The sequence below is a fragment of the Dromiciops gliroides genome, chromosome 3, assembly GCF_019393635.1.
Source record: "Dromiciops gliroides isolate mDroGli1 chromosome 3, mDroGli1.pri, whole genome shotgun sequence".
Classification (NCBI taxonomy): Eukaryota; Metazoa; Chordata; class Mammalia; order Microbiotheria; family Microbiotheriidae; genus Dromiciops; species Dromiciops gliroides.
Window position 1 is genome coordinate 1,732,621 of NC_057863.1, and position 21,505 is coordinate 1,754,125.

The following is a 21,505-nucleotide window of genomic DNA, read 5'->3' on the forward strand; positions in this document are numbered from 1 at the left end:
CTTACTTACCAAATAAGGGGATTGACCTCTGGACCCTCCCTGCCTTTGGGAACCAGTGAACATTCAGGGCTCTTCAGGAAGTTCGATAGAGACTTTGGCGGGGCGGGACCTTTCTGAAGCATTCCAAATGGAGAAGCTCTCATTTGCTGTTTCTGTTTGAGTTGCCCCTTTATTCCCAGCTGTCTCCACGGCAGGCAGACCAGATGACGGCATTCCCCTCTTCATTCTTCTGTGGCTTCTGGGATGAAGGAGGAAATCCCTGGCCTGGCACTTAAAGCTCACATAAAATTCCCACCAGGATCCCCTTTCTAGGCTTCCAGAGAACAACCCTTCACTCAGTCAGTCAGTCAGCACTTATTAAGGGCCTTAGGAGAAAGGCAGAAGAGCTTCCTTACCTGAGGAAACTTTCAGTCTCATAGGCAACAACTACTTCGAGGTCAGCTCCCTACCCAGGACAGGTCCATCCAAGTCTTTCTGTGCCCAGGCTGTCACCCGTGTCAGCTCCAGCTTTATGGCCGCTTTGTGCGGTGCCTGGGCTTGTGTGGCCAGATCCCAGACTGGAAGCTCTTTGAGGGTGGCACTGTCTACCTTTGTTTGGGAGGTCTCTGTCTCTGCAGGTCCTGCCTTTGTGCCCATCACCACTGCAGCCATGGACCGAGAGAAGACTCTGCTGCCATTGCTCGTAGCGTGACCCGTGAAGTGGCGCTGAGTTTCAAAATGGGCCATCGAGGCTTCCTTGGTGCTTCTGGCTGCTCTGGTAGAGGGAGGCAGGTTGAATGAAGAAAGGCTTGGGAATGGGGCTTGGTTGGACCTGCTAGCCTCGGTTGGTGTCGGGGCCCAAGCTACCTCCATGGGCCTACTTTGTATCTTGCCCTCTCTGTAGTGAGGCAGCTGTCTCCTGGTGGTCTTCATTTCTAGCTGACTGGCCCATGGTCAAGATGGAAGGCTGGCTCTCCTGGACCCCAAGGTCTACTCTTGCTTTCTCTCTGTGTCCATGCTTCTCTCTTAACTCAACCAAAACAAACTGTCCCCTCTCGATTCTCCATGAGACAGCGTCCTCCTCAGCCCTTTGATGGACAGTCGGGCCCTGCTCTTGGCCTGGACAGATTGGGTCGTCAACATGAAGGTTGTGGTTTTCTTTGGAGACCCCTCCATTGTGAGCCATGGTTGGGCTGGGTTTTGTTTTGTGCTGTTTCGTCCCTTTTGGCTTAACTCCTTGTGTTTTCCAGAGTTTTCCCAGGGGCCTTAGTCTCGAGTTGAGATTTGTCGCAGTTGGGAAGAGCAGTTGCTTATGTTTTCTCTCTGAGGGAAAACCTGCTTCCAGAAGAATATCGTCACATCTGACTGTCTCTGCTCCGCTTTGGTCCCTGGTTGGTCGTTGGGGTTTTCTGCTTTTTCATCTCTGATCGGAAAGGATTATTCGTTTGTTGTTGTGAGAAAATAATTATTAATAGCTTCTTGGCGAACCCAGAGATCACTTTCTTAGGCCTTTCTCCCCCTACCCCACCTCCCATCCACTCCTCCCCCAAGTCCAATTCTCTGTGAGAAACTTCATCCAATCTTATTTGGGACAAACCTAGGGAACAAAAGGAATGAAGATAGATTCTTTTGTCTAGATCTTGAAGGACTGTTGGGGTTACCCCACACCTAGATAATGGACTTTGCCTTGAGCGACTTTCCTGGAGATTTTTTGCATTCTTTTTCCCTGATGTCATCTCTAGAGAGATGTAGACCCCATTCAAGTCATGTCAATCAGTGGAATTGAATGATGCTAACCAATTCGCTTTGATCATTGTATAATAACCCGCCTCTATCAAAAGAGGATAGAGAAGCCCTTGGAAGGGGCTTCTCTTGGTTCTCTCAGACCACGTGATCTCTGGCTGTCTGTCTGGGGGCTTGTCTCCTGCCCAGGCTAAGTGGCTCGCTGATGCTCCCTCCCTGCTTTGTCTGCTGCTGGGCCTGAGACCATGAGAAGTTAGGGAGACCCGTGGTCAATTCTTTGCTGGTATAGTATTGATAAATTTATGGCAGTATGCTCACCCCAAACTGGCAAAGCAATTCCATTTAGAAAACCCATTTTCCCCCACTGGCTTTTTGGTCCTAGTGTATTTCTGTCATCTGGAAGCCCACTGACTCATAGGGTTTTACTGTTGGAAGGAATCTTGGTCCTCCCTAGCTCTTTGGTCCAGCCCCCATCTCAGAGGAATCCCCCTCGCACAAACCCGGCAGCTGCTCTGCTGCATTTCTCCTGGGGGGCCTGCGCTTGGGGAGGAGGGTTTTCCCTCTATCAGGCCAGAGTCCGCCAGACCCTGCTTCTCTCCTCTGGGGCCAGATAGACCCAGTCTGGTTGTTATTTCCACATGACAGCCAGTATAATTTAACCTCACTGAAGACACATCTCAGTCTCCTTCCCCTTCCCCGGTCAAGAATGAGACAGTCCCTCCTTTGCTTGGTGGTGTGCAGGCAGAACAACTCTGGGAGGGCAGGGATTACTCAGCTGTGCTCTTTAATAGTAAGAGCTGGCCTGGGCATACCTCATGCACGCTTCCTGGCCACCCTATGATTTACTCCGTTTTACAGATGAAGTGACTGGGGCAACTCGCATAACTGCTGAGTGTCGGGGACTGGCTTAGCCACCTAGCTGGCTCACTGCCTCTTTGTAGCCTCAGAAGGCACGCGGGGTGTGTTGGTTTAGATCTGTCCTTTCCTTTTTGTGTTTCAGCAGTCTCGGTTTTGTGAAGAGGCGATGGTGCTTCAAAGAGCAGCCTCAGGAAAGCTCCCGGCTGATGGATTGTGTCAGGGCAGGTTGGGTCAGTCTGGCATGTCCTGTGGAGGAGGAGCCCAAGGTGGTGGAAGAGTGGCTGTTCCTCAGGTCGGTGGGTTGGCTTTTGGGGGGTGAAAGTGGAAAGGTCAGAATGACAATAAGCAGCATCCCGAATGACCACTAAAAATAGGTCATGGCCGGGGAAAGAGTTGGTGACATGGTGTTCCTCTGGCACCAGCCATTTGAAACCGTCCGACGCTTCCTGGCTGCTGACCTTGGGCACTATACTTCACCTCTCTTCCTCTGATCCCTGCCTGCCATGGTCGGTGTGCAGGTCAACAAGAGAATAAATGCTGGTGTTTATTACCAAACTTGACTTGAGAATTGTCTGCACTTTGTCCATTCTTTGCCCCTTTTTACAAAGCAGAAGTGCCTAGTGAAATAGCATGGGGCTTAAGATCCGAGTTTGGATCTTGCTTCAGATACTTCCTAACTTTTTTTGGTGAGGCAATTGAGGTTAAGTGACTTGCCCAAGGTCACACAGCTAGTAAGAGTCAAGTGTCTGAGGCCAGATTTGAACTCAGGACCTCTTGAATCCAGGGCTGGTGCTCTATCCACTGTGCCACCTAGCTGCCCCCTACTTCCTAACTTTTTGACCCTGGGCAAGTCCCTTCACTTGTGTCTGCCTCGTTTTCCTCAATTGTAAAATGAGGGGGTTGGATCCACTCCTGGCCATGAAGGCCTCTTCTGACTCTTCCTTAAGGATCTGTGATCCTCACTTTCTCCAACTAAATGAGCCTCAGGAAAGACAGCGTCATTAAGCTGCCGGTGTCACACTTCAGAGAGTAGATTTGGTGCATTAAGTCTGCTCCACTCTATACTGTCTTCCTGGGCATAAGCCCCTAATCCATGTATTTACTAACAGTAGTTCGGGAAAGTACAATGCAAATTCTGTAGGAAAGTGCACTTTTTTCTGGTGCTTGCGATTGGCAAGCATTGATTGAGTGCCTCCTGTGTGCCCTGTCCCATGTTGGGCACCCAGGGTACAAAGACAACAATCAGAATGGGCCCCTGCGTCAGCATGCACAGGCTCAGGCAAGGCCTCTCCCAGGTCAGTGACCTGGCCACTGCTGTGGCCACCAGACCCATGGGGGGCGGGGAAGGTGGCATTAGGGAAGCAAGAAGGGAGCGTTCCTGTAACTTCTGGCACCACAAGGGGCTGTCCCACTGTCCTCTGCACTCACCAGCTACAGGGCGTGCGTGGCCTTGGTCCTTGAGCTGCTTCTAGCTGGGATTCTCTGATAGTGAACTGGGTTGTCCTGCTTGAAAAGAGCCTGTTAACTTTGGAGGGGACTTGGGCGTGTCTTTGGACCTCTGTCAGAAGAGGCCATTGGACTAGATTGAGGGTCTCTGCTGAAGCCTAAGGAACCAACTGCAGAACCATGTGTTTAAGTGGAGTGAGCCTATAAAGGAAAGCTGTTCTATCGAAAGAGAGTTGTTGAATCGCTTTTAAATCAACCCTGGGCCACAGAGTTTGAGTCTCCTTCTACCATCCTGTCAACTGGTGGAGCCGGCCTGGACCTGGATTCTCCTCCCGGGCTAGCAGCCTCCGAGGTGTCCGCAAGCTCTCAGAGGTGGGCTGCCAGAGCATGCCAAGCCCCCAGTACTGCGTCCAGTTCTGTTTGGGAGGATTGCTCTGTCCCCCCATCCCGCTCTTTTCTCCTGGGCCAAGCTGGAGTATTAGCCTCTGTACATTGACATCAGAGGCACGTTTCCACTGTCAGAACTGGCCTTCCTTGTCAAATTCCAGGTTACTCTTTGATGTGAAATTCTACCTTCCTCAAAAAATCCATAATCTGGGTAATAGAAACATTTTAAAGATGGTCCAAGTCAGTTGAGAGTCCTGTGAGAGATTTTCTTTGGATTGGTCAAATCTGTTCTTTGGCAGAAAGTCTCAAGGCCTTGCCCGCAGTTACACAGGCGTCTGGCAGCAGACCCCGATGCTTAGGCCAGTTCTTTTCCTAGGGCCCCAGATAGGTCTCCTAGATTGGTTCCCATGGGTGCTTCCTTCCTAGCAAGGGTCAAGGGGCTGCTTGGGCTGGGTCGACACTCGAATAGGCCTGCACTGTCGTTCGAGAGAGATTGTAGCCTGTGCCTGCCTGGCCTCGGCCCCCCCCCCCCAAAAGGCACACAGAGCTAGGAGAGAAGGCGCCTGGAGGCCGCTGACGGAGGCCAGCCTTCTCGGCTCACAGTGAGGTCACTAGCTTGGCGGTGTCCGAGGCAGAATGTGGCGATCCCAGATCTTAGGGACTTCAAGGCCAGGTGTCTCTGTCACAGGAAGTCTGCCAAGGGGGCTGGGAGCCTTCTTTGCTTTCTTCAGTCAGGAAAGAGTAACGGGAATTGTTCTGGAGCATCAGAGGGTCAAGCTGGCCTGTGGAGGGGACCTTCTGCAGGGACGATGGGCAGTGTGTAGATGGAGAGGGAGGAGAAGGCTCATGCGCAGGCTTTGGGCAAGCCGGGACTGGTGGCCCCAAACAGCTGCCGAGAGTGTGGGGGTCAGCCCTGTGAAGGAAGGGTGGGGGGAGGTGGTGAGAACTGGGAGCACCTGAGCCTCCTCTCTCTGTAGTCTCAGGTGTACTCGTCCTGCCCTGGCTCCCATCCCCAGGTGCCCTTGGGCTGTGCCCTTACTTGGGCAGGTGCTGCTATTTCTAGCTCTCTAATATTTCTACTGTCACCACTTCTCTCCTGATGGGGCTACCCATCAGTCAGTCTGCTAAGTAGCAGGAGACAGAAGCAAGAGACAGTCCCTACCCTCAGAGCTTACAAGTGAATGGGGGAAGACACTCCCTTAAAGGCTGAAAAGCTGGGGGGTGCACTGTGAAGTCCTGTAAAGTCGGGGCTGCCCTGGGCCCCCTCCTGCAGTGGAGGGGCTGGAGAAGCTCTCTGATGCCCTGCCCAGACCCTCCCCCAGCCTCCTCATGGCTGTCCGAGGTCTTACCATCCTAGTCGGGAACCTCAGCGGCTCCGCTACCAGAAAGTCCTTGATGACCCAGCCCCCCTTCCCAGGTCCTCTGGGGTCCCTGGCCTCCCTGGCCATTGCTCCCACACCCTGGGCCTTTCCACTGGCGCGCGCCCCCCCCCCTACACTCTTTCCCGCCTCTTTCCCTCCCATCTGCTCCTGTTTCTTTAGTTCCTTTTGTTTCCAGCTAAGTTCTCTCCTACATGTGGGAAACCTCGTGGATCCCCTTAGTTCTGGCACCTTCTCTCCAAGATTATTTCCTCTTGATCCTGAATGTGCCTTGTTTGTCCACAGTCATCTTTGGCGCTTTCTCATTCGGCAGAGCTTTCTGATCCCCTGGACTTAGCATATAGCCTGGGAAACGTTCTGGTTCATGACTGGCTGACTGACGGTAACCCTGCATTTCCGTGCACGCTAACGGCAATCTGTCTGTGGCAGTTCGGGCCTGTCTCTTCCTGTCCTTCTCCCTTGGTTAATCATTCATAGTTATCATTAGAACTATTACCCAGTGTCTTCCACCTCATCCTCCTTTGTAACCAAGTCTAAGGGATCTGCACTAGGACTCATCCTCTATGTAAAGGTGGAGGGGTGAGAGTACAAAGGTCACCAAACAGCTCGATCCTCACACCAGCCCTGGGAGTTGGCAGTAAGCATTTATTAGGTGCCTGCTGGGAGTTGGGCACTGTGCCCAGTACTTGACAGTTATTGTCCCCTTTGCTCCTGAGTGTCTGAGGCTGGACCTGAATTCAGGGCTTCGTGACTTCAGTGCCCTGGTGACTCCTTGTTCTCAAAGGACAAGTTTGGTCCTGGAGGTTGGTCTGCGTTTGGCAATGACCCAGTGTTTCCATTCTTGTCATCAGGGTGAATGTTCCCTCCCTTTAGCCATGCCTTAGTGCAGACCTTGTGAGAGTTGGGCCTCCGTGGAGGGGCTTACTGCCCACTTAGTGCCCTCTGCCTCCACGGTCACAGAAGGGGAAGATAACTTATGAGAACAGACTTAACAGAATCTTCATTCTCTACTAGCTATAAAAATGGTTTCCCAGCTTTCTGCCTCCCTTCTAATTTTGGCTGCATTGCTTCTGTTTGTATAAACCCTTTTTAATTTCCTGTAATCCAAATCATCCATTTTGTATTTCGTATTCTCTTTCTCTTGTTTAGACATAAATTTGGTCTCCTTTCCATAAATCTGAGAGGTAAGCCATTCCTTCCTCTCCTAATTTACGCATGGCATCACTTTTTATGTCTAAATCTTGTGCCCATTTTGACCTTATTTTAGTATAAGGTGTAAGATGTTGGTCTGTGACTTGTTTCTGCCATACCATTCTCCAGTTTTCCTAGTAGTTTTTGTCAAATACTGAGTTCCTATTCCAGAAGCTGGAGTCCTTGGACTTATCAAACAGTAGATTACTAAAGTCATTTACTACTGTGTCTCCTGTGTCTGACCTATGCCACTGATTCACCACTTTATTTCTTAGCCAGTATCAAATAGTTTTAATGACTGCCACTTTATAGTAAAGCTTCAGATTTGGTACAGCTAGCCCATCTTCCTATACATTTTTTTTCATTAGTTCCCTTGATATTCTTGACCTTTTGTTTTTCCAGATGGATTTTGTTATTATTTTTTCTAACTCTATAAAATAAATTTTAGGTAGTCTGATTGATATGGCACTGAGTAAGTAAATTAATTTAGGTAGAATTGTTATTTTTATTATATTGGCTTGGCCTATCCATGAGCAATTGATATTATTCCAATTATTTAGATCTGATTTGATTTTTGTGTAAAGTGTTTTGTAATTGTGTTCATAGAGTTCCTGGGTTTGTCTTGGCAAATAGACTCCCAAGTATTTTATATTATCTACTGTTACTTTAAATGGAATTTCTCTTTCTATCTCTCATTGCTGGACTTTGTTTTGTTGGTCATGTATAGAAATGCTGATGATTTATGTGGATTTATTTTATATTGTGATAAAATAATGGAATTTGGCAGATGCCCAGGGGTCCCACCTGAATGATCTAGTACTGTTTGGGAAACCGACTAGGGATGATTGGATATGGGCCACACCTGGCCTGCCCTGAGTGACGTATGCGTTGTCAGCAGGGGAACCACTCTCTGACATCCAGCTTGAAGGACTTCCCTTTTGGGGGAGGGAGAGTAAAAGTAGAAAAGGGAGCTCGTCTTTGGAGCAGACCACTGAGAGGCTGCACAGCTATTTCCTATTGAAACTACAGACCCCAGGTGGTGAGTTAATAAAAATGAGTCCAGCTCTTTGAATTAGCTAAACTGGAAGCAGGTTTGGGGGTTGTGTCAGTCTTTGCTAGAGCCAGGAACTTATCCATTCTTCTCTTTCCCTGTTTTTCTTGTCCTTGACTTAATTTCACCTTTGCTGTTAATCTCCTTTCTTATTGGCCTGGGAGAAATAACTGAAAAAGGGAGTTTGGAGGGGAGGAAATTTTGGACCTAGAGGTCCCTCATTATTTTCTGAACCTCAGTATTATGGCGAGCCACCCAATTAACTCTCCCTATATTAAATTTGGCCCCTACAATATCATGCAACTTTGCTAGAGTTAATTGTTTCAAGTCATTTTTTAGTTGATTCTCTAGGCAAGTCATTTTTTAGTTGATTCTCTAGGATTCTCTAAGTATACTATCATACCATCTGCAAAGAGGGATAGTTTTGTTTCTTCCTTGCCTATTCTAATTCCTTTAATTCCTTTTTCCTTCTCTTATTGCTAAAGCTAACATTTCTAGTACAGTATTGAATAATAGAGGTGATAATGGAAATAAATCCTGTTTCATCCCTGATCTTATTGGGAAGGCCTCTAACTAATCTCCATTACATATAATACTTGCTGATGGTTTTAGGTAGATACTGCTTACTATTTTAAGGAAAGCTCCCCCTATTCCTATGCTCTCTAGTGTTTTTATTAGGAATGGGGGCTGTACTTTGTCAAAAGCTTTCTCTGCCTCTATTGAGATAATCATATGATTTTGGTTAGTTTTCTTATTGATGTGGTTATGTTAATAGTTTTCCTAATGTTGAACCAGCCCTGCATTCCTGCTATAAATCCCTCCTGGTCATAGTGAATTATCCTGGTGATCACTTGCTGTAATCTCCTTGCTAATATATTTTGTTTGTTTGTTTTTGTTTGTTTTTTGTTTTTTGTTTTTTGTTTTTTCAGGGCAGTGGGGTTAAGTGACTTGCCCAGGGTCACACAGCTAGTAAGTGTCTGAGGCTGGGTTTGAACTCAGGTCCTCCTGAATCCAAGGCTGGTGCCTTATCCACTGCGCTACCTAGCTGCCCCCGCTAGTATCTTATTTAAGATTTCTGCATCAATATTTGTTAGGGAAATTGGTCTATAATTTTCTTCCTCTGTTTTGGCTCTGCCTGGTTTTGGTATCAACACTATTTGTGTCATAGAAGGAATTTGGTAGAAATCTTTCACCTATTTTCCCAAATAATTTATATAGTATTGGAATTAATTGTTCTTTAAATGTTTGGTAGAATTCACTTGTAAACCCATTCTTTACAAACATCTCATTTGATCTTCACAACAGCTCTGCCAGGTGGGTGCCCGGGCAGGCCGAGGTGAAATGACTTACCTAAGGTCACACAACTAGAATTGCCATCAGGTCCTCTTGACTCCAGGCCCAACCCTCTTCTTCTCCCTCCTTCTCTGGCTCCCAGGCCAAGATGAGCAGCTGCCTGCATTGATGGAGGGACTTTCTCCCTTGCTCTGAACACTGCCTGTACCACCCCACCTAGAGTGTTTATCATTTGGGGGAGGGAGATGAAATTGGCATGTCTGCCTTGTACCTCGCTTGACATTTATAATAATAGCGAATGTTTATATAGTACATTCAGGGTTTGTTTTTGTTTTTTGCAGGGCAGTGACGGTTAAGTGACTTGCCCAGGGTCCCACAGCTAGTACGTGTCAAGTGTCCAAGGCCAAATTTGAACTCAGGTCCTACTGAATCCAGGACCGGTGCTTTATCCACTGTACCAACTAGCTGTCCCTAGTGTTTTGTTTGGTTTTGGTTTTTTGCACATCCAGGTTTGCAGAGTGCTTTCCATAGGCAGTCTCATTTGAGCCTCACAACAACCGTCTTCCCTGGGTCTGAGGCGGGATTGGATCTTCCTGATTCTGAGTGCCTCACTTTGCCCCTGAACCACCTTCCTATCTCTTCCTCTTGCTGTTGCCTCTTCCACCTATTCTTGTATGATTTTAATCTGTGCACGGGGGTGCTGGTGAATTGCCTAGTCAGTGCCCACTGGGTTCACCTGAGCACAAAAGATATTGCTAGAATTCATTGCTGAGACTATGAAGTCTTATTTGTTTCAAGTTTTGAGTTCCAAATTCTATCCCTCCTCCCCTGCCCCCTCCCTGAGGCAGTAAGCAATCACATAGAGGCTTATGCGTGTGCAATGATGTAAAACATGACAGATTTATTAGTCATTTTGTACAAAAAAACTTGAATTAAAAGAACAAAATGAAAGTGACCAACAGCCTGCTTCGGTCTGTGTTCAGTCAAGGATCAGTTCTTTCTCTGGAGGTGGATAGTCTGCTTCCTCATGAGGCCTTGGGATTGTCTTGGTAAGACTGTGAAGTCTTTAGCAACCCTATAGGACCTTGGGCAGCTAGGTTTATTGTTGAAGGCAAAGGCTACAGAAGAGCAGAGCAGATGGGGAAGTGATCAGCGGGCCCTGGGCCAGCACTTGGAGTCGAGGACAATGAAGGCTTGTGAGCAGTGAGATGGTGCTGACCAGGAGGTGGCACCAGAGCCCTTGGCACAGGTGTGTGGGGTTGGGCCAAGGGCCAAGGAGAGCCTGGGGAACTGGGGATGGTGTCCAGCACTGCTGAAAAGGCATTGATTAAGTGCTTCCTGTGTGCAAGATCACACTGGGGTCAGACTGAAGCCAGTGTCCTGTATTCTTATGGCGGTCACAGGCTTAAGCTGCAAGTCTGAGGGGTGCAAAGAAAGTCCCGGGATCCCCAAGGAGGGGGGGCCTCAGTGCCCTTCCACTGGGCCACCCATAGGCTTCTGATGTTCAGTCTTTGACAGTCCCAAGGACTTGCGTGGTGAGGGCTAGCTTTTCCCTGCTGTTGTGGTGGCTTCAGAAATGGGTTGAGGCTGCAGCACCCCTGAAGCAGTGGCCATGTCCTCTCTCCACAGGCCTTGCTTTCTGGGATGATGGGGTGGGGGCGGGTCTTCCCCAGGCCAGCAGGTCTCCCAGGTTCTGGGTCCTGGGCTGTCTCTGTCAGGACAGAAGGGGAGTCAGGCATGGAGGTGTTAATATTGTTTTCTGAGTGAAGATGGAGGAGTTGCTTTGACTTCAGCTGAGCACGTATGTACTAGAAAATAGAAGGAGCAAGATGGGATACGAAAGCATAAATTAGTAGTTTGATTTTCTTGCCAAGATTCTAGGCAATTTTTTTACAATTTATTTTGGCTTAACTCTGCAATCTAGGGTTCCTTGGGCCTGGTGTGGCTGTTGTTTTTCAGTGACAGTGGTAGCTGAAGTACTGAGCCCCAGTAATCCTCTTTTTTCTTGTATAAGAGAAGGGGAGGCCTTGACCCGATGGACTGAAGCTTACAAGTGTGTCCATTAACATCAGCACAGAATGAATCATGGCTCAGTCCCTGCACCCGTTGACTCGACCCAAACTGGGCTTGTGACGCGTGCTCTCCTTAGAGCCTGGGTGACTAGCAGGACACCGGTGCAGGGCTCGTGAGTCAGCTCCCAGATCCCCAACAAGGCACTGATTGCATGCATCATTACCCAAACACTCTGATGTTCAGAGGGACAGTGAAGAATGCTGCTGGTCTCCTGGGGCGGGCCGCCATTTTCTTCTCCAGCAGGTTTTACAAATGAGGAAACCCAGGTAAGAAGGGTGAAGTGACTTGCCCAGCTCGCCCAGCTGGTAGGTGTCTGAGGCCAGATTTGACCTCAGGTCAGCCTGACTCCCTCCACTGCAGTGCCACCCAGCCACTAGCCTGTGTGCTAAAAAGCGGTTAGAGTTTTGGTCTATGATCCTCAATGCCCTACGAGGCAGGTGCTGCCATTGTTCTCATTTATACAGATGAGGAAACTAGGATGGCCACAGTTAAGTGACTTGCCCTGGGTCACACAGCTAGTCAGAGCATGAGGTCTGATTTGAACTCGGGTCTGCCTGACTCCAGGTTCAGCACTCTATCCCCTGAGCCACCGAGCTGCCCCCATGGGGACGCACCAGAGGTAAAAAACAAGTTGGGCAGATGGATCATGGGTCCAGCTATTTTGGGAAAAGAACATAACCGGAGATCATGGAAGGTCAGAGCTGGAAGGAACCTTGGAAGTGGTTTCTGTGGTCTAGACCCCACCTCAGTTTGCAAATCAGGAAACAGGACCGGAGGGGGAGGGGGAGGGGGAGGGGGAAGGGGACTGGCCCAAGGCCCTACAGCTCTCAGCTCATTGTTCTTCCTCCTCTGAGCCTGCACTGACCTCTTGTCCAGAGTGGGGCCTGATTGATCGAGGGACTAGGAGCCCTTCTTGGTCTGGGTGTGCAGGGGCTTGTTTTCAAGCTTGGCTCTGTCTGAATGATGAGTCACCGGCTCCCAAGGCCTCCCGGCATTCTGGACAGAGCTCGTGTGCACATGTGCAGTTGGTGAAGGGCGGATTTCAGGGGGCGACTCTGGGCTGGGAGGTTCCCCCCCATAGCGGTTTGCTCTGGTCTTTTGTCTCAGGTTGTGTGCCACCAGCAGCCTAAGTCGTGCAGAGCCTCTGCTTGTCTTGATTTCTCATGGTGCAGCGTGCGCGGTTATTCCTGTACATTTTGTTGTGAATTCCATCCTTCCGGCAGGCCGCTATGAAATGTTTTCTACCCATGGGGCCTTGTGCCGGTGGCCATTCCTGCCGGACCCAAGGTTCCCCTGGTCGCCAAGATTCCAGCCTGTGTGGGACCAGCTGGGGCGGGGCTACGTGTAGGCACCAAATGGAGGCAGCGGCAGTGTTTGAGTGGCCTGGCAGACCTTCACTGAAAGACAAGCACTTGGTGGCAGCGAGGAGGCTGGATCGTTCTAGGGCAGGCCACACTTAGGGCGTCGGCCCGGGTGCCCAGAATGGCGGGGATGCCGCTGGCAGAATTAGACAGGGGTCAGAGGATGTGATGGGCTGGCCAGACGAGGGAGCAGAGAGACAGGAGAGGGTCGGGGCAGGCCCTTGGAGAAAACCTGGAAGGAAAGGGGACAGTATGGCCTAGTGAATGGAGCACCCATCCTGAAATGGCCTTGGGCAAGTCACAGAACCTCGGTGTTGGCCGAGTTTGGCTCAGTGGCCACATCTGTAAAATGGGGGTGGGAATTGTCCCCACCTCCCAGCAAGGCTGTGCAGGGCCCAGTGAGATGATACTTGTTGCCTTCTGTGCTTGCTGTTAATATCTTTGTCCCCGTCTAGGAGTGGTCAGGTAGGAGGAAGGAGACTGAGGAGCTGGTGGTGCCCGGGGTAGTGGCAGAAGCTGCAGGGAAATCAGAGGCCTGAGAGTTGGCCACTGGGAGCTCACTGGCAGCTTTGGAGGTGCTCGTGAGGCGGAGAGAGCTGGAGGGGATGAGGAAGGGACCCTGGAGGGTGCTCCTAGGCGACCTTCTTAAGGAAGCAGTGCCCTGTGGGAGACGGGGCAGCCCCCCACCCCAGGCTTCATGGCGGTAACCTGACGGGCCGTGCCCAAGTTCTTTAATCACTGGATAATACCTGGCACACCCTGGGACCCCACCACATCTGCCTGAGTGGAAGGAAGGAGGCAGCCATGGCAGGGGGTGGGAGTCGTGAATGCTGACTCCCATGGGCTCAGTGTGAGGATCGAATGAGGTACTATGAGTAAAATGCTGGCCTGTCTCCTTTTCTGATGTTTGCCTGTTTACTCATTACCAGTAAGGAGTGGTGAGAGCCCTGTTTGGCGCGTGACTGTCGGATTCCAGCCATAGGCTGATCCCTCCCGACTGTCAGGGAGGCTGATGCACCGCATCTGTGGCTTCCTTTCCTTAGGAAATAATGGGACCAGAGAAACTGCTGGACGCTCTTCTTGAATCAGCAGCCACACAGCTGCTAAAATAGAAGGCTGTTGGGTTCTGCGCCTCCCACCTGCTGGAGCCCTCTCTGTTCCTGCAAGGTCCTCCCTGCCTGCCCTCAGGTAAGGTGGACCTTGTCCAGAGGAGGAAGTACTACCCAGGGCTTTCCTAAGGTCTCTCAGACTGATCTCCTGGATATAATGTGTGAATGGAAGTAGATAAACCAAGGAATCAGATGTGCTTCTCGGTATGCTAAGAATACAACAGAACACGTGGGAAATGACAAGTTAGTGAAAACAGTGAGAAATGGGCTGATTGGGATATGGGCATCTTAAGTCACCACAAAGTAATTTTAAACTTAACAGAATTAAACTGCTGACCTAGGCTCTTCTGCGATGGTGGGCGGCCCGAACCTCTTCCCAGTTTGCCGGATTAAGTGTTAGAAAAATGATTCAAATTACAAAAAAAAAAAGATTCAAAATGACTTGTTTATGCAGATTGTTTTCCTTTGTCCTAAAGAGAACTTTAATTCAGGATTTTCAAAGCCAAAAGATTGTGTCATTTAGTAAGAATTAGACCTAATTACATCGTGTTTGAGGAATCATCTCTAGGCAGACATTTTAGAAAGGCTTTTACATTAGCCAGCCCAAGGATCTTTGCCAGGCACTGACTGTGCTACACACTGAGGGTACAAATAGAGGCAAAGGACAGTCCCTGCCCTTAAGGAGGGAGGGAGAGAAATAGATAGATTTTCCTTCTGGAGAAGGTGGGGAGTAAATTGGAGCCAGAGAAGGAACTTAGCTGATCTCCAGTGCCCCCTGCAGACAGCCCTGGAAGGAGCCTTCCAGAGCACTCCCGGGCCTCTCTCAGGCCGGCCACTGGCTCGGCCTCATTTTGCACGGAGACCAGCAGGGCTAGAACCTGCTGCAAGCCGGCTGGATACTGTCCTGGCACCAGATTAGAGCCACGTGGGCAGGGCAGAACAAGGACTGAGTGAAGCTTCTGGAACAGGCGTGTGCTTTAGCAATATGTCAGCAAGTGGGAGGCAGGGAAATGAATTTAGAACTGGGCGGCTGTGTGCTGGGCACTGAGACACAGAAGCCCTGGCCTCCGGGAGCCCCCACTCTGGGGGGGGGGTTAGTTAGCTGTATTTTCAGTTCTGCATTCTCTCCCTCCCTTCTCTCATTCCTCCCCCATCCATTGAGAAGGTAAGGAAAGAAAAAAATTCTTCCCTTCAAACCTAGAGTCATGACAACAGATTCTCCCATGAACCATTTCAAAGAAGGGAGAAAGGCTGCTTCAGACTGCAGCTCTCTCAGGAGGTGGGCAGGCTCTCTGGATGAGCCCTCTCCTTCATAGGCGTCCCCCCAGTTCCCCATTTGTTGCCATGCCCCAAAAGATGACCGTGCATATGGATCCTTTGCCTTTTTCTTGGATCTCTTTAGAGTATAGACTGAATAGTGGTATCATCCCTAAAGGGACGTACAGTTCATGAGCTTCTACCATGGCCAGACATGTTTTCCCACATCCCCTCCAGCATTTGTCATTTTTATTTTCTGTTATTTTAGCCAATCTTAGGGGTGTGAAGTGGTTTTTCATTTATATTTCATAATTATGAGTAGTACTAGAACACTTTCATATGGCTTTTGAAAGCTTGAATTTCTTCTTCTAAAAACTACCAATTCATATACTTCGATCATTTATCAAATGGTTCTGGTAAATTTGACTCAGTTCTGTATTTCCTAGAAATAAAGCCTTTTTCAGAGAGACCTACTCTGAAGATTCCCCCAACCCCCAATTTTCTGCCTCTCTTCTAATTTTAGGCACATTCATTTTGTTTGTATAAAACCTTTTTAATTTCCTGTCATTAAACTTGTCCATTTTACCTCCTTTGAAACCTCTGTCCCCTTTTTTGGTCACAACACATCTATAGACCTGGCAGGCAATCTCCAAGCTCCTCTATTTGCTCATGAAGTCTAAAGCACCCATTTGGAGCTTATCGATGGACAGTCTGGCTTTTACAGAAATTCACATTATGCAAATTTGATGTTAAAGAATTCTGAAAGAAACCCACACTCCCAAAAAACACCTATGTTAATTTTACTGTTCAGTACAGTCCTCCCTCTCCCTCCCTCCCTCTCTCTCTCTCTCTCTCTCTCTCTCTCTCTCCCTCCCCCCCCCCCATCCTGCCCCTTGGCCAAGTGCTCTGTGGCCTCCCCCACCCCCATCTCCTCAAAACAAAACAAAAGCCTTCCAGTGAAAGCAGGAGATGTGGGGCTTGGCTTGAGACCTCCCGCACCAAGAAATGAGAGTACTGGAGCTTGAAGTCAGGCAGCCCCGAGTTCAAATCCAGTCTGTAAAACTGGGGATAACAGCACCTATCTTTCAAGGTTATTGCAAAGATAGAACAAGAGAATGTTTGTAATTAGTCTGATCTGATCTTCCTGGGAGCCCTAAGAGGTAGATGCTGTTATCTTTCTCCGTTTGAAAGGGAGATTAGCACAATGCCTGGCATATTGTAACTGCTTAATCCCTTCCTTCTTCTCTCCCCCCTCCCCCTTCTACCACGAGGAAATTCAAGGAAGATGAAGATTTTTTGTGTTAAATTTTCTTTTAAGGTCACTAGAGTGTAAGCTGGTTAAGGGAGGGCAGACATCTGTCTTTGTATTCTCAGCACAGTGCTTGGCATAGAAGACTAATCATTCAGTCAGTCGACAGTTCATTGACTATTATGTGCCAGACATTGTTCTTTAGAACACACACCTGGGAGCTTCTGTGTTTCGGAAATGCGTTTTCATCCATGCTTATAGAGAGAGAGTAATTGTGGGGGCAGAGTTGAGGAAAAGCCTGAAGGAGGTGGCCCCATGTCTGCAGAACCCTCACAGGAAGAGCAGGGCACAAGGTTTGTGAGGGATAGGAGGGTGGGTGTCAGAGAGGGAACGAGGTGAGCATGGTGATGGGTGCGCCAGCTTTGGGCACAAGGAGTTTGGCCGTAGAAGAATAAGGTTCTCACATCGGGTGCACTATGATGGATTCGGTAGGCTTTATTACTGACTTACTTAAATCCAAATACCTTCTTCAGCATTTGTCCGTTTTCCTGCTCGGCTTTTTACTTTAAAGCAGTCATTTATTTTAGTATTTTTTTCAGGTAAATTTTTTAAGTTACATTAGAAAAGAGAACAACTTATAAATGCACACTCAACAGGTGTTTTGGAGGTGAACCTTCTCCAATTCAGCAGGAAGATTATGGATAATTGAGGGATCTGTTTGAAGCTAGTCACCCTCTCCCCAAACCTTGTCTTTTCCTGTTTTACTTAGCTTTATAAGCTGTTCCTCCATTCCAGATACGTTCCAGTAGCTCTGGGACCATCTGTGTGGGTATTCCCTTCCCTGATACAGATTGCAGCCCTTCCGGTGTGACTCTTGTCCTTCCATAGGTTTACCACAGAGCATCTTGGGGGGCTTTCTCCAGAAGCTCCATCTTCTCTCAATCGTAGGTTTCTTCAGCATTCTTTCCATCAATTTCCCTTCACCATCCTGTGCATGGTTATTGTGACTACCTTCTGGAGGCAGAATTCTTAAGGGGGGGGCGCAATAAGGGTTGAGTGACTTGGCCAGTCACACAGCTAGTAACTGTCAAGTGTCTGAGTTAACTCCTTTTCTGGGGGACTCCCAGATTCTTCCATCCCCTCTGGGGGCCCTTTTGTCTTTATCTTGGTTTCACCACCAGGTGACCAAAAGTGATATGGGCCTCAGAAAGCAGGTGGGCTCTGCTGACAGCTGTGCCAAGGCTGTGCTTCATGTCTTTTTTACCATGGCTTAGTCACCCGCCTTGAAGAATCTCCCAGGAATCTCTTGTGGATCTGCTTCCCAATGAGAGACCCCATGAGGACTCTGCAGGGAGCATCTGGGAGGTTCTCAAACATCTTTTGTATTTTCACAGAGTTGGGGATGGGGCTGGGGGGGGGGCACAGGGTGGGCCTCGGTGTCTCTGAGCTCACTGGCCGAAGCACTGGCCGCTGCAGTGTAGAGAGATCCGTCTCCTTGGGCTGCTGTAGACCGAGACAGGGCAGGCGCCTAACCATACACTCCCATTCGATAATCAGGTATTTGTATGAGTCCTTGGTTAGGTCAAAATGACCCGATCATGCCTGCCCCATGCTTGAGAGCAATGGGAGACCTTGGCTCACACACTCAGCTTGACAAAGAGAAGAGCTGTCCTGCTTCTCTTGAGAGTTTTTAAAGGGAAAATCAATCATTTTTGTACCAACTTTTAAAAGTGGCTTGAGAAAAAACTGTTGATTTTTTTTTTTCATCTTCTGTGACTTTTGTTGGAGTACATTTAAAATGGAAAAGAACAATAAAATCTTGACCAACTTTAAAAAGAAGCTATTTCAGTGACCTAAAATTGTGTTTTCATTTGGGTCAAAGCTATTGGATCAAATGATCACAGGCAGCTAAAAATACATCCTAGCTTTAGCCTGGTAGAAAGGCAGGGGACCCCAGAGGGCCTGAGACGGGGCTTGTGTTGACTAGGCTAGGATCATCACTTTGATGTAAACACCTCAGTAGTGTCATCTGTAAAATGGAAGGTTGGACAAGATGGTCCTGGGGTCCCTTCAGCCTTAAATCTGGGATCCTGGTCTTTAAAGGTGGATGGGTTGAGCCTCGGGAGGAGGAAGCGGGAACACAAGAGTGGTTCTGGAGCAACAAGTAGCCCCAAAGCTCCCAGCTCGGGGCTGTTACTAATGCTCCTGCATTCCCGTTTGTCCTGCCACTCACTTTCTCTCAGTCTCATGCAGTATCACATCCAGTCATAAATTCAGACTTCTTCAACCCAAGGACTCTGCTCTAGGTGGAGAAAACTGTCTATTAACAACAAGGCCTTTGTGTGGTCTGTTGTTTGGTCCCCTGGGTCTTCCAGTTTGGGGGAGGGCTCTTCCCTGAGCTTGGCCATGTGCGGCTTAGTGCTTGCCTTGTGGTTCATTGCTTGACGCTGGATGCTGAGTGCTGTGCTCAGGCTTACCAGAGTTTTCTTATTTTCACAGAGCTCAACAAAAATCCAGTGGAAGGATTTTCAGCTGGTTTAATAGATGACAACGATCTGTACAGATGGGAAGTCCTCATTATTGGTCCCCCAGACACACTGTAGTAAGTATCACCTGTCCACTCAGCTGTCAGTAGTGTTGCTTGGGGCTCATGGGAATCCTCTCATTTGTTTCTGTGTTTACTGATTACCCATTTCTCATGCCCTGGATTTATTTATGAAAAAGGGCTTATAATTTGGAAAGCTTAAAAACTTCAACTTGTCCCGTTTCATAATCTGTATTCACACAAAAGAATCATTGACAGGTAGGTGTATTCTAGTATTATTTTAGGGTTGATTAGTGATATGAAATATTTCTTGAAAAAAGTAATTTCTAAGGAGAAAAGTTCAGTGAAGACTACTTGGTTGAAGAAAACCAGTGTTTTTTGCAGTCATCCATCCTTCTGAGCTACCAAGAAACCTATTATAGAATAATTAGTTAAAATGTGGGTTTGACCTTAAGATGTTGGTCAATAATTTTCTTTTTAATGGATGAAAAACTTGGGGGGGGGGCAGGGCAATGAGGGTTAAGGGTCACATAGCTAGTAAGTGTCAAGTGTCCAAGGTTAGATTTGAACTCAGGTTCTCCTGAATCCAGGGCTGGTGCTTTATCCACTGTGCCACCTAGCTGGCCCCCAAAAACATTTATTTTTAATCAAAGAAAATATAGTTTGCTGCTTGGAACATTCAGGAATCTTCTTGGTATATACATAAATGAATTCCAGTCATGCAACATTGAATGTATGATCCTGCCCCTTGAGTCGCATTTGCTTGCTGTGTCCCTTTATTAATTGGGCCCTCCAGTTCTGGCCATTCTAGATTCAAAGGAGAAAAGTAGACCACCCCTGTCCCCCACCCTTTGATAGCGGAATTGCATCCCAGCTGTGCTGAGACAGGGGTTGTCTCCTAGTGGAAGCGGACCTGTGGAGGCAGTCTCAAAAGGACATAGACCACACTCTGAGCATTTCTTGGGTAGAGGCAATGGGTACACACATCTCGAGACTGGCCAGGGCCACTCTGCTTTCTGCCCCCAATCCACCCCTCTTCCCACCACATGATTGCCGGCCCTCAGTACCTCCGACTTGGGCAGTTTATTACAAAGAACATCTCCTGTCTGCACCACCCACCAAAGTGATTTTCCCCCGCTCGACTTCACAGCCTGGGCCTCTCTCCCCTGGGTGGGCTTGGTGCTGGCTGCCCCTTGAAGCCTTTCCGGAGGACTCCCAAAGCCACCTTGTGCTCATCCGTTTGGTATCCCTTCCATAGTCTGTGCTTTCTCCCTTGTTGGAACAGAAGCTCCAGGCCAGGGACTGCTTGGTTTTTGTCTCGTGTTGACATTGCTTGTGGATGGGCACCATGACCACATCTGAAGAAGCATTGAATTCCCATTCCTCATTTAACAGAAGAGGAAGCACAGCCTCTAGGGCTCTGTCTGGGCCTCGTGGGATGACTGAGGGCTCCCGCTGCCTTGCTGAGGAGGAAGCCCACCATTAGCAATAGGGGGTGAGCAGCTCTCACCTCGATCCCAGGGACTGCCACGATGCCCCAGTTTCCTGACCGGGGCTGACCCTCAGACAGCTCGGCTCAGCTTTCTGTCTGATCAGAGTGCTGCACGCACCACGAGTTGGGAAGGGCTTCCACCACAGACGATCTGGTGTTCTGAGCGGCTCCCTGCTGTGGGGCAGAGTCTCTGTGAGGGGGCTCCCTCATTGGGTGACAGCTGGCTCCTCCTCCCTCTGGCCCTAGAGTTCACACTGCAGACGGGGCAACTCCTCCAGGATACTTTGTCTCCCCCCCACTAGAACGGCAGGGCCTTCCCTTCTTGCTTCTCAGATGAGGATGGGGCCTGCTCTGACAACCTGGAGGGCACCTGGCGGTCATCGTCTAGCCCTTTACCATCCCCCTGCAGAGCCTCTGTCCGTGGTGTCATCTGAGTGCCAATTCTCAGCAGTGAGCTTGCAGTCTGCTCCCGAGGGCGTGAGCCTGTGACTGGAATGGGAATGTTCCTAGTATCTAGGGGTGCTCTGGTTAGTACACAGTCAGCAGGCAGCCCGGGAGAAGTGTCTTGGACTTGGGGGGTGGGCCTGTACATCGGCCTGGGACGTCGGATGCAGCGTCCCGCACTGAGCTGCCTGCCTGCCGGAGCAGAGTCTTCATCCAGCCAGCATCGGCTTCTGCCGGAGATTTTCAGCATTTCCTAGTTGTCGGCCATGTGCTTGGCTGTCATGAGTCACGTTTCTGTGACCATTTCTGTACCTGAGAATCTGTTCTTGCTGGCGCCACGTCTCCTCAGACAGAGCCCGGGGCTGGGGCGTCTTGGCATTTTCTGTGAGGGATGAGGCTTGGAGGCTCACCACCAAGTTGCTGTGCTTGTCCCACGTTCCCTCCTCTAAGGGTTCTCCATCTTTTGGTACAAGAGCTCCATGAACTTGGAAATAGTCCTCCCCACCGCCCCTCTGTCTCAGTGTATGCCTTTAGGAACCTTCTTGTAAGAAGGGGGGAGGGCTCTGCAGGCTTCCCCAGCCTGCCGCCCAGGCCTCTGAGACACAAGAGGTGACCAAGCCCTGCTTCGTGGCCCCTCTTCGCCAACTT

General features: G+C 49.2%; 1 protein-coding gene across 1 annotated transcript in view; it reads left to right on the forward strand.

The window, feature by feature from the left end:
• UBE2G1 (ubiquitin conjugating enzyme E2 G1) overlaps positions 1 to 21,505 on the forward strand; it is a 58,422-nt gene that overhangs the window by 16,238 nt on the left and 20,679 nt on the right. The window contains exon 2 of the mRNA XM_043993207.1: positions 18,876 to 18,978. Coding sequence (XP_043849142.1) covers positions 18,876 to 18,978 — 103 coding nt within the window. The remainder of the gene's footprint in view (positions 1 to 18,875; positions 18,979 to 21,505) is intronic.